The sequence below is a fragment of the Neolamprologus multifasciatus genome, chromosome 13 (assembly GCF_963576455.1).
Source record: "Neolamprologus multifasciatus chromosome 13, fNeoMul1.2, whole genome shotgun sequence".
NCBI classification, from domain to species: domain Eukaryota; kingdom Metazoa; phylum Chordata; class Actinopteri; order Cichliformes; family Cichlidae; genus Neolamprologus; species Neolamprologus multifasciatus.
Genome location: NC_140451.1, coordinates 16,850,073 through 16,862,910, shown reverse-complemented (window position 1 = coordinate 16,862,910; position 12,838 = coordinate 16,850,073). Strand labels below are relative to the sequence as shown.

Sequence of the window (12,838 nt, the reverse complement as noted above, 5' to 3'; positions counted from 1 at the left end):
GCCTTTCCTGCAAATGGATAAGATATCCTGTTACATTGCTATATATTAAACTAACTAAATATCTATGCATGGAAGTTAGTAGAAACTATAAGCAGACATTGGATTTACATAGCTGAAAATTTCTGGTTTCTGATTGTGGTCAATAAAAGCAAGTTCTATTGATCATTGCAACTGAACTTGTTGCATGCATGTAAATGTTCCATTTGAAAAAAAAAAAGGATAACACTTCTGAAAAGTAATTTCAAAAACATCAGCTATTGTCTGAAGATGGTTAAGCTTTTAAAGATATATCGTTTGCATCTATAAACAATGACTGATTCACAAAACAGGAGGTCTTGAACCACATATCCGTGATCCAAATAAAACTGCTACATAGGAAGCTGTGAAAACCTGGCCTTTGCACCCTAGCTGATAGGTTTGAGAGACTGGCAACTGATTAGCAGTAAACCAAAAATAAAAACAATAGTAATGATTTGCATTCACCAAAGAGCTACTGTGTGGACCTTGACATTATGACTGTTTTATCAATCGGTGTTCCTGTTGTTGTAAATTTACTTACAATCTCATCTCTGAACCCAAAAACAAAACGTTTTATCATATTTTAAGATCATCTTAAAATTAAAGGGAGAAAATCAGTATTAAATACAATGTTAATTGTGCTGTACTGCATAGAACTTAAAATGCCATTTAGAAAAACTTATTGTAATTCGCTGTTTTCATGTGTGTGCAAATAACAAACACAGGCCATTTGTTAAAGCATTTTTCTTTGCTGTAATAGCACCCTCTAGTGGCCATTGAAATACTGATGCACAAAAACAATTTATGTAGGGACAACCTAAACAGAACCATCTGTGTGGAAAAATTACACCGGTGCAGAAATGACAAAACTGCAAGACCCAAACCAATGATACCATCTTTCATCTTGTCTATGGATTAAATTAACTGGGAAACTGGGGCACACTACACACTCACTGGCTCACAACTTGATTGACAAGTTGATAGGCAATGTAAACAGGCTTAGTGAGCTCTAATCAGAACCATAATTTACAAAATGAGCTGTTATTCCATTTAGTATAATACAAATAATCTGAAAAAAAGTTTACTGAGATAACAGGTCAAGTGGGGGGCAAGGAGGACTGAAAATTTTAAAGTACATCAGTTACAGCAGTAAAAAAATTCCCACGTGTGGGAATAATAAAAGTTTATCTTATCTTATCTTATCTTATCTTATCTTACAATGTGCAAAGTTGGCAGTGACAGTTAGCGAGACCTAACCTCTCTAAGGGGGTTCCATCTGACTCAAAGGGGACAGAATCATGCCAGGAAAATTATGAATTATTTTTCTAGGAGTGCAAAAAAAAAAAAGAAGAAGAAGAGGAACAAACAAATGTGGTCACTGGCATTTCTGGAGTAATAAACACCTGGATTTTATAGGACTGTTGGTACTGTTAGGGGTGTGAGATTATTTATAAAATAATGGTGATGAACGCTGGTTGGAGGGGTCCCCTGTAAATTTTTGCTTAGAGTCCATTCCAACAGCAGCCTGCTGGCCAGTTAAAAGAATGGAGTTTTAAGGCACTTCCAACTTTTCAAACTAGGAACTGGTAGCTAAATCTATCAAGGGGCCACTGGAGAAACTGGGACTTTTGGCACTTCAGCACTGGTTTCATTTTGCATTAGTTGCAGCTTGGTTGGGAGATGCTCTCAGAAAAACATTAACATTTAACAAACAGGGCTTTAAAAGGGCTTTAAAAGTTTTAAAAATCACCAAATTGCTGTTGGGGCAGATGTGTCTGTATATCATTTCAAAACTATATTTCTCATTTTTCTTGCCTTTTATGGTCCTTTCCCCAGTTTGATGTCAGAGAAATCATGTCAAGTGTCTGTGGTCACTGCTTATAAACAAGTTAGTACAAAGTGAAATGACGCTTCCTGATGATGCGTTTATGGTCCGTTAATTTTTTCATTTTGTGTATTGCGTTTTCCTACGGACAAGTACCGCAAACATGCTGCAGCGCAGTCCTCCAACTGCACGTTCCTAGACGTGGATGACGTTGTGCGTTGATCAAACGGTGATTGGTTGAGAGGTGGGCCGAAACAGGGAAGGAAAGGACAGATAACTTCCACCAGGAGCAAGAGAAGAGCTAAAAAATAATAATGAATACAGCAAGAGAGGCACAGACCGCGGCTGTAGTGGGCGCTTTTCATTTCCTTTAACACTCTGTTTCACTTCAGCTCTTTGTATTTTGTAACTTCTGTCTTGTCCACGGCTGGCTGAGTAGCCCACTCACCTAGCCTGCCACTGCCTCCATCGACAACAGACGCTCTCTGCAGACGTGCCGTCCACGGACTGCCAACGCGTTACCACTACTATATAATGTACACCGATATATAAGTCACACCCCACTGTATGCTCGAGTCACACTGTATCTTATTTCATACACGCCCCGAGGTGAACTTGAGATAAAGCTGTGAGAGCGACAGTCCTACAGTTTGATGCGAGCCAAGGATGGCGACGAGTGCGGACCCAAAGATAGTTATAATAGGATGTGGAGTATCGGGTATAGCAGCGGCTCACCGGCTTGTCAAAGCTGGATATGATCATGTGCGGATACTTGAGGCGACTGGAAGAAGCGGGGGACGAATAAAAACAGCAACTCTGGGTACGTTTATATGTAGTTTCTGTTTTAGTCGGTTTCGTCTTTACACTGTCAGAAAATCAGAAACCAACTAAATTAAATCCTTAGTAAGAACAACATTAATTTCTAAGTGTGAGCATCTTTATTGCAGACAATCCAGGAGGATAAGCGATCCAGCATGTTCTTGTCTCTTTTAATCACCTGCTGCTGTCAGCATCTTCTGTTGTACTTATTCTCAGTTTCAGTGCTTGGACTGTTGTGCAGCTTTCTGATGTTTTCCGAATGGTGAAACAACACAAAAATGATGCCAGTGCATACAGACGCCTCACATTAAAGTTTTTACAGGACACTATGCAGTACCGTGAAAAACTAAGTGCATCTTAGCAACCAGGTGCTGTGAAAGTCTGGATGAACCTCACCACAAAAAAAAGGGTTTTGGCAGTCTGCTGTAGGCGTGTGACCCGGGCACCTTGCAGTTGTTGAGTTGATCTCTGTATGCCAACGTATTCTAAAGTCAAATGTGAGTGTCTGTCTGACAAGCTAAAGCTTGGTCCAAAGTAGGTCAGACAACAGGATCGTGATCCCAAGCACTAAAGCAGAATAGCTGAGAAAGAAAAGAATTGAGGTGCTGCATGTCTCAGTCAAATTTCAGGCCTCAACACGATTGAATGTGGGACCTTAACAGAGCTGTGCTTTAATGAATGCCCACCATCCTCAATAAACTGAAGCAACATTGTAAAGAGGAGTTGGCCAAAGTTCCTCCACAAAGACGTGAGAGACTACTAAAGTCATTCAGTAAAGAATAACTTATAGTTAGCGCTGCTACAGGTGGTTCTTCCAGCTGTTGACTCATGGGGTGTGTTTAGTTTTTCTCAGAATTACAAAGAGTTCTGTGAAACCTGATCTACTAGTACAATGGCCTCCCATTGTACTAGTAGATCAGGTTTCAAGATAATTATGCTGTCAACTTAATCTTTGCTGTCAACTTAATCTTTGGTCAGTTTACTGTCATTGTGCAAGTAAATGTACACAAAGACTTGTTTTTCTTTGACAGGTAACACTATTACAGAGATTGGTGCGGCTTACATCCATGGCCCATCTGAGGAGAACCCATTGTTTTGTCTGGCTCGTGACTATGACCTCCTGCCTCCAGAAGCGCTCACTCCAAAGAACCAGGCCGTAGACGTGGATGAAGATCCTCCCTTGGTCCCCAACTGGTTCAGCAGTTCAGGTGACCAGACATAGTAACACAAGTGTACTTCAGCACATCACATCATCGTGTATATTAATAGCGTGCTTGGTAAGCTGTGATTGTTATTACAACTTTAAATTCTGTCCCAAAGGTCAGAGGCTGAGTGCAGAAAGCATGGAACCAGCTGAGGAGCTGTTTCGTGAGATTTTGGATAACACTTCACAATTTAAAAATCGCAAAAACACATCCTGGAAGAGTGTAGGACATTTCATGCGAACAAAGGTACATTGTTTTGAATTATGCTTGTTGCTGATGATATAAAAAGCTGTAAAAAAAAAAAAATCTGTTTTGTTGAAATTTGGCATTTTGTGCAGGCGCAGAACCAAGCAGCAGGAAGGTGGAAAGATGAGGATGAAACCACTAGGCAGCTGCTTCTCTCTGCCTTCAGTACTATGCTGAAGTTTGAGTGCTGTGGAACTGCGACTCATAGCATGGATGACATAGACCTGGCAGGGTTTTCTATGTATAAGAGCCTACCTGGCGTGGACTGCACGCTTCCAAGGTTTGTGCATCATTGTATGCATAAAGGGTGTTAACATAAATGCCATTCATTTACTTGTCATTTGCTCAACTGTAGCAATTTAAGTTTATGCCTTCACCACCAAGTGCTGTCAAAGAGTAAAGCTGCATTGATTAATACTGAGTTATTAAAGTGGCAGTGACAGTCTCGGACGTTGTGTCCTTGGGCAAGACACTTCACCCGTTGCCTACTGGTGGTGGTCAGAGGGCCCGGTGGCGCCAGTGTCCGGCAGCCTCGCCTCTGTCAGTGCGCCCCAGGGTGGCTGTGGCTACAATGTAGCTTGCAGTATGTGAATGTGTGCGTGAATGGGTGGATGACTGGATGTGTAAAGCGCTTTGGGGTCCTTAGGGACAAATACAGGCCATTTACCATTTAATCCTCTGATCAGCCTGTGTGAGAACCTTCTGTGGTTTTTATTATTAGTATTTATTATTATTATTAGCTAATTATTATTTATTCATTTATTGTCTAGTTTTACAAAAACAAAGCTAATTTATCCACAATAAAGACTAAGACAATGAAATACAGGCACCTTGATGTCTGTAAGTACGTACTAAATAAATAGAAGATGCTCTTGACTGCTCCAGTTTCACCCAGTTAATCTTTATAATTTGTGATTTATTCACTACAGATTATATTTAAAGTAGCCAGACAGGATCCATGGACATGTCCTTGAGCTAACTCTTAGACATATTCGGCACTCTGCCATATTAAAGGTCATGGGCCTGATTTCCATTTGCTGCACCTTAATTCATATAGAGAATCACTTACCATGACTAAGTCTTGAAAGACTATGAAATCACCAGGAGCACAGGCTGAAACAACTTTAAGGTTGTATAATATTCTTGTTGTTTTTCTCTGAGTTCACAAACGAGACCTTTTTGAGAGGACGTAACTCTGACTGTGGATAGTATAAAAAATTTTATAACACAAGAAAGAAGACACTCATATATTCTCTCTCTCTCGCTATGTATATTTTAACATACGTGTAAAGTGATAGATTTCAAGCATTTTTTATTTTAATTTTGATGATTATGACTTAGGCCATGAAAAATCAGAAATCCAGTATCTTAAATTATTAGGCTGTGTGATTAGGTTTCACTTTAGGTGTTTGGAATAAAAATAATATATATGCAGGTCACACTTTTGAATTAAATTATAATTTTCTTTATGCTATTCTATTCTCTAATGCTCTAATCCAGACCTTCCCAAAGTGTGGGGCCCGCCCCCTAGGGGCGGCGCAGAGCCATTGCAGGGGGGGGCGCGGTATGAAAAGGGGGGGGGGGGGGACAGAACGCTTGGACCCTGCTAGCACTGGGCAGCCACAGAAAGGCAAAGCAGGAGATTAAGCATAGCTGAATATGTTTCCAAACCAACTTCATTCTAAGCCAAAGACTAGAAAATATGATGAAGCATGTCTTCCCTTTGGCTTCACCTGCACAAGTGCCAAGGTAGGTCTCCCCTGCAGAATTGGTTTTCCCTGAGTTGGGAGCAGCGCTGGGCTGTTCAAATCACGGACAAACAGTATCCCACATAGGGCTGGGCGATATATTATTTTCTTCTGTATAAGGTATTTTCCACACTATAAGGCACACTTAAAATCCTTTAATTTTCTCAAAAATCGAGAGTGTGCCTTATGTATGAATTCTGGTTGTGCTTACTGACCCCGAACCGATTTGGGCGTACAGAAATCTGTTAAAAATGTTTTACTACAACTTTGGTAAGCCGCACTGCTTGATGGATTGTCAGAGCATTACGGCTGCCGTAGTGAGGAGCTTCGCGGAGTAATCTGGGTCCAAAACTCCTCCCTCCAGATCTCAAAGTCAAACGAACACAGAGTAAAAAATGGTCTAAATTCTTTCATCTTTATTAAAATCATCAGCGTTGCTGCTTTACCAGGTGATACAATTAAGTTTAACATCCAGGCATCCATGAAAATAGAAGTTATTAAGTTTAATGGAGTTAGAAGTTAGCAGGAGGTTAGCTCGCTAGTTTCCACCTAAACATGACATACCATGTTCTGACTGAGAGATTTTTGAAACTAATTAAAACGTACAGCTCTGCTACCACTTCTGACATAAATGAAGAGAGAAAACTAAACAGCAGTGGCGTTTGCAGGGTTACTGAAGTTGGACTACCTGGTATATAATGTTGTGCTATGCGATTGCTAGCGACACAGCTATGTTAGCATAACATTAGCACAGTGAAGCTGGAGGATAAACGGCAACTTTTTTCCACTCGATAAAAGTCATTAATGAATCAATGTTCTGGAAGTGGAGGAAGCGCAGTTTTTGGCTTTCCCCATATTTCAAAAGTGCTTCATCTCTTTGCTATGACTGTCGCCCGGCATATTTTGAGGATGATAATGGTTGTAGCCGCTGCGTTCCGTTCGACCAAAACAGGCGCAGCTTGATGACATCATCAACATGCGCTAACGCGATAGAGCGATATAGTCAAAATCTCTATTGTTGGCCAAATTTATATCATTTCTATCGTATATCGTTTATATCGCCCACCCCTTTTCCCACATTCTTGATTTTTAGTTCACAAACACTTCTTTTCATGACTAACTACTGCTGACATGTTGGAGATGTTAGCTCTTTATACAGTAAAGTTACAGTGGGATACAAATAATATCAGGCTGATCCTGCCACGATTTGTTCCCGGTTCAAATCATGGACAAACAGTATCCCACAGCTGTTTATGTTTTTGAACCCCTTTTGCACAGAGAGGCATTTTTTGAAAAATGTATTGATAGCAATGTTGAATATTATTACACAGGAAAAAAACAACTACATGTAAAATACAAACACCGTTCTTAAATGGAGGGACAGTAGCTGCATGTGTATGTAAGCCTGTAAAAACTGAAGATAGTCAGATTAACAGTAACAGTATTTCGTCTCTATCCGCCATTCTGTAATTCAGCTCATGTAAACAATAACGTGGCGCACAGCATGACGTGAAAAAAAAGACACATACCTTTGAAGTTGCATGACGAACTCTGTATTTCTCAAACGCAAAGAAGGAGTTTTAAAAAATCTCAGTTTTCGGTGATTGGAAACGCCGGTGTGGACGAAACAGCTGTGTTTTCATAAATACCCGTGTAGGTGTGACCGTAGTGTAAAAGAGTTAGTAGTTTATTTTATTACTACCTGTCATTTTTAATTGTTTACTAAATGTTTGAGATGTGAAATAAACCGCAATTGAGCAAAATAAGGGTGTGTGTGGTTGGAGGATGTGTTTGTGTGCGTGCACGCGTGCGGGGGGGCGGGGTGGGGGCGAACATTTTTCTTGTAAAACAAATGGGGGCCTAGCAAAAAAAGGTTTGGGAACCACTGCTCTAATCTAATGAACCTCAATAGTAAGCAGTGAGTCAAGTTTTGCACACTTCATGGACACTCATCATCACTTTGTTATTGTCAACAGCTATGATTATCACATCAAATATAAAATACAAATGTACTACAGATGCTGCATTGTGGTCATCTTAATGTATCTTATCTTGCAGAGGATTTGAGCGCCTAATCGAGAACTTGATGTCTGAACTCCCCTCTGATTTGGTGACCTACAACTGCCCTGTGAGCTGTGTCCACTGGAGCAACACAGAGTGTGGCTTAAGTCCTGTGACGGTTGAGTGTGAGGATGGCGAGAGGATTGCTGCTGATCACGTTATTGTCACTGTGCCTTTAGGTGAACTTCTTTTCATATACTTCATCCTCTTTTTCATATCTCTGCATGAAATTGATTAATTGTAAATTACGTGTTACGACCAATGTCAGAGCTTAATCTTAATGGCGGGGTTTTGGTAGTGTCACAATGGAATACAGACCAAGTTAGATTTAACCCTCTGCTGCAGTTTATGCAATTTTTTAATATGTTTTCTTTTTGTCAGGATATCTGAAGAAGCACCACTCCACTCTGTTCTACCCTCCTCTCCCGGCCCACAAGCTGAAGTCGATCGAGACGCTAGGATTTGGAACATGTGACAAAATATTTGTGGAGTTTGAATCGCCGTGGTGGGATGCTGATTGTGAAATCATCTACCTCGTGTGGGAAGACGAGGTTTGTAATGCAGCAGCCAGAATAGTTTCATATGTACCGAACCTGTCTTAATAACAGGTTGACAGATATTTTTAAACTTTCTTGCACAATATTAAAGATATGAGCCTTTTTCTTTGTTTTTATGTATATAATGCAATAAAATATCTCAGAAATGTTGCCTAGTAATGGTAAAACAATAGAGACATTGTGTGAACTTGTGTTTTAGAGCCAGAGATCAGAGAGGACATAAACCCTTTTGTGTTTTCAGGAGACTGTGTCAGACCAGGTGTCAGATGTGAGTGAATCCTGGATAAGGAAGTTGGTGACATTCACTGTGCATAAACCTTCTGAAACGTAAGTGACATGTTAATCTGAGGAACCATTAATGATTTTTCCCTCCTATAAAGTTTCCTTTGCAATTCAAACCAGCATTCAGACTTCTCTTGTTGATTAACACAAACTCTCAGGGGTAGCCATGTTCTCTGTGGCTGGATTTGTGGCCATGAGGCAGAGTATATGGAGACACTTCCTGAGGAGGAAGTGAGAGAGTCAATCACAAAGCTCGTCCGTACATTCACAGGTAAGTTTTATATCTGATCTAACCCTTATAGCTCTTTCCTCTATAACATAATTAAAGATAAAAAATAAATATCAAAGAGACTAATAATTAAAATGAAAGGTTGTTATACCTAAGAAAACTTCTCTGTATGCACAAGCATCACAACAGTTAAATTTTTCGTTAGAAATCTATAAAACATCTCATTGTTATAGGAATAAACAAGTTCAGGTAATACAGAGTATATATGCAGATATAATGGCATTAAATCGAGCAGCAAACGTGTATGACTATTACCTAAATATCTTTGTCTTACAGCAATAAGACTGAGTTTGTGGTTGAAACTGCTAATATGATGTTTGCACAAATTGTATTTATATTTTAAAAAGCTGATAGTCATCACACTCTTACTTATATATAACATATTAGTATTGGGAAAATAGTTCAGTATAGATTTATGAAACCAGGTCAGATTTCAGAGTTTATCTTCTGATGTTGACATGCCCAAAACAGGCCACTGTGCAGATGACAATTGATTGTAGAAAACTATGCCGCTATTTTCCTCGATTGAAACCTTCTAGTGCAGAAATGTACATGTTAGACCGAGTATTGAATAGGTATTGAATGGGCACCATTAAGGTAGAAGCTACCTGGTTTGTGCCCGAGAAAACACACAAATCGCCTGGACACTACGTCAGGAAGGGCACCCATAATAATCTGTCAAATCAAATATACAGAGCTGCCTAATGTGGTAACATGTTTTGGAAAGGGGAGCATCTAAAAGTAGCTTGAGGCTTTTCTGCAAGAAATATTCTTCTCAGATAACTGATCCATAATTGATCCAGCTGCTGCTTTTTAATAAACCAGAATGTTTGGGGTGTCACAACCCGGCTCAAAGGACGTGACAAGCAAGTGGGAGACCCCACACAGGCTTTTAAAGGCTGTAAGATATGTTTAATGAAATAAGGTAAAGAAACTTAAACACAAGTTAAATAATACAACAGCCATAACTGAAGAACAAAGTGAACATAATGAGTGACAGACAAAGAGAGACAGCCATGGTTCAGTCAAGGTGTCTTTATATACTGGGACTGGCCTGCTCAGGTGTGCTGCTATAAGGCACTGCCTGCTGAAATGAGCTAGCAAATAGTTACTGATATACAGTATTCAAGTCCTAGAAAGCTGTCATACATAGAGGGAAGGCTTTAATAGGTAGTAAAAGTAATTTATTTATATCAGTTTTTTTTATATATATTTTCTGAAGTGGTTGAGCCTTGGTTATTTCATATTTGTCTGTAGGAAACGGTACGATCACACCAAAGAGAATCCTGTGTTCCCGGTGGTTCACTGATCCCTGGACATACGGTTCCTACTGTCATCCAGCCATAGGCTGTACAGCCAAGGACCTGAAGAACATGATGGAACCTCTGCCTTCACAGGAAACTCTGTCACAGGTACAGAACGTCTTGAGCCACCGCTAATATTTTGCTTCCAAGGAGCCACACTTTCATGTCATTTTTCTAAAGTGGTCTTGAGTAAGAGTTCTCCAGGCCTTTTTGAATGTCTTTAAAAATGTTCAGTCCAGTCCTTGTACCTGACCATTTTCAGAGGAGTGTTTTGTCCGTTAAAATCCATTTTAAATGGCATCCTTTAGCGCTTTGTTACTAGCAGCCTGTTGGAAAAAATGCATCATTTGTTCACATTTGTTTATTCAATCTATAAAAAATGCCAGTGATAACACAGTTCAATTCAATTCAATTTTATTTATATAGCGCCAAATCACAACACAGTTTGATAAGAATTGCTAGTAGAAAATGTGACATATCTTGGCATGGTGTGCAGCAGATGAACTATTAGTAAATCAAGTGAGTCATATTGCCCAGGGAAGTACTGACTTCTGTTACTTTATAGTTAGACAGAAAGTGACATAATATAACCTTGAAAAATGTTTCTCACTTTTACTGCTTGTGTGTTTCAGCCCCTGCAGGTGTTGTTTGCTGGAGAGGCAACCCATCCTTGCTTTTACTCCACCGTCCATGGAGCAATTATCACTGGGTGGAGAGAAGCAGATAGACTCATCACTCACTACTGGGATTCTGTTAGCCCATGAATTCCCTGTAATATAAGAAATTTAAAGATAAAGACTTTTCTTTTAGCTTTTTTTCTTTTCTTCTAAAAAACAATCAGATAAGTCTTTTATCTTTTCTGACTGCTCTTTAGTCAGATAAGATAAAAGACAAATCTTATCTGTGTCTTATCTGGTGACACTGAGTAATCATAGTGGTTGTCTGTTGGCACTAAAACCACAGTGCTGAATATGGGGAAAAAAGAGGGCTTGTGGCATAATTTTGTTGTAATCTGGAGTTCCTCTCCTTATCTGGGTTTAAAGGTTGACACATTACATTATACATTAGTCATTGCTAACATGTTGCCAAGGGAACTTTTACTGGTGGAGTTGTTGGTAATATTAATGCAAGTAAAATTATGTTTTTGTTGTGATTTTAAAAATAAGAATATGGATAAACTGAATCAATGCCAACAATTAAAAAAAATCAAAGAATAAGAGCACTGAACAATTTTAGTGTATTATGAACAAATAAGACACAGTTATGCACGGTCAACCCTGGCATACCATAAAAACAACAGGTAGATCACACGTGACTTAATCGCTACAGGCAAGCAGTAGTTGGGCAGGTGCTTGGATAAAATTTGATAAGCAAAGCAGGTACAATAGAACAAATACAAATGGCAGGCAAAGTAGCAGGAAGTTATTGAAAAGTGGGTCAGTGTGGCGTGGGATTAGTGATACAACCCTTAGTGAGTGTGACTGAGGAAGGAATTGATTAAAAATGGGAAAACTTGCAGATGTGGATGAAGTAAGCAAGATAAAAAGTACACCAAATATGTAATAGCTTTATTTTCCATACAGGAAATATCCATACATAAATGCATTTCCTGGACATTGCAACTATTTTGCAATGATTAATAAGCACAAATCAAAGTCTAGTTCAAATCATCTGTTTTAAACCACAATCAGGACACATGCTATGTAGTTGCTTGTGTGTTTTTTGTCTTTCTATAGAATAAAAAGACCACAAATATAATGTGTGATTCAGATGCAGAATAGTTCATTTCCTCAATAGGGAGAACACTAAATCATTGAAACATTACATTAAACACAAAATAATGATATATTTGCATTTTCTAAAGGACCGCTGTTCTCCTAATATTTAGAATTATGTAATGATTTTGTTTCAGTTTATGCAAACATAATTTATTAGATTCCTTATAATAAAACTTTAGTAAATGACAGGAGATACACTTTGCTTTACTTGTCAGAAGTGGACAAAAGGGCTCTATCCAGGTTTGTGATTGTGTTTTGAATTAATAAATAAAATCAAACATGGACACATTGTAGTGTGTTTACTGTGTTTATTTATGCAAGTAAATTAATGTCTACTTTTTTCTCCACCTGTGTTCACCTTATGAGGTCACCAATACTCTTGTCTTTATTGTTTTATGCATAAAGAGAGCTGGAACTTTCTCACTTGCACCTCTGCAAAGGTGTTTTTCTTTTTCTGTACTAGAAGCACCAAGGTTAATCATAAACCAGGATTAGCAGGATCCAGGTGCATTCTAGGGCACCCAGGCGATTCAGGCTTTCTGTCATCTGAAATGAAAATGTTAGTATGTTATATAGATCAAAAATACCAGCTACCTGTAAGAACCTTGATGTCAGTCCTCTGTTTGAAAATACATTGTCTGTTCTCTAATACATTGTCTGTTCTCTAGTATTAAACTTCAATATTACTGAAGTTTAATACTGAAAA

The 12,838-nt window shown here is 38.9% G+C and overlaps 1 protein-coding gene across 1 annotated transcript; it reads left to right on the top strand.

Annotated features, from left to right (window-relative positions):
• Positions 1–2,089: 2,089 nt before the first annotated feature.
• On the top strand, positions 2,090–12,425 carry LOC146505326 (peroxisomal N(1)-acetyl-spermine/spermidine oxidase-like). The gene is made up of 10 exons (XM_085182625.1): positions 2,090–2,663; positions 3,694–3,870; positions 3,983–4,113; positions 4,206–4,393; positions 7,920–8,101; positions 8,304–8,473; positions 8,721–8,806; positions 8,920–9,032; positions 10,308–10,462; positions 10,987–12,425. The coding sequence occupies exons 1-10, from the start codon at positions 2,510–2,512 to the stop codon at positions 11,116–11,118; spliced, it is 1,488 nt and encodes a 495-aa protein (XP_085038751.1). The 5' UTR covers positions 2,090–2,509; the 3' UTR covers positions 11,119–12,425.
• The last annotated feature ends 413 nt before the right edge of the window (positions 12,426–12,838 follow it).

Excerpts from the sequence above, each read along its gene's own strand:
- LOC146505326 (XM_085182625.1), top strand. The coding sequence starts at position 2,510 with ATGGCGACGAGTGCGGACCCAAAGATAGTTATAATAGGATGTGGAGTA. Across the intron at positions 4,394-7,919 it reads GTGGACTGCACGCTTCCAAG|AGGATTTGAGCGCCTAATCG; the intron begins GTTTGTGCATCA and ends CTTATCTTGCAG. Across the intron at positions 8,807-8,919 it reads GTGCATAAACCTTCTGAAAC|GGGTAGCCATGTTCTCTGTG; the intron begins GTAAGTGACATG and ends ACAAACTCTCAG.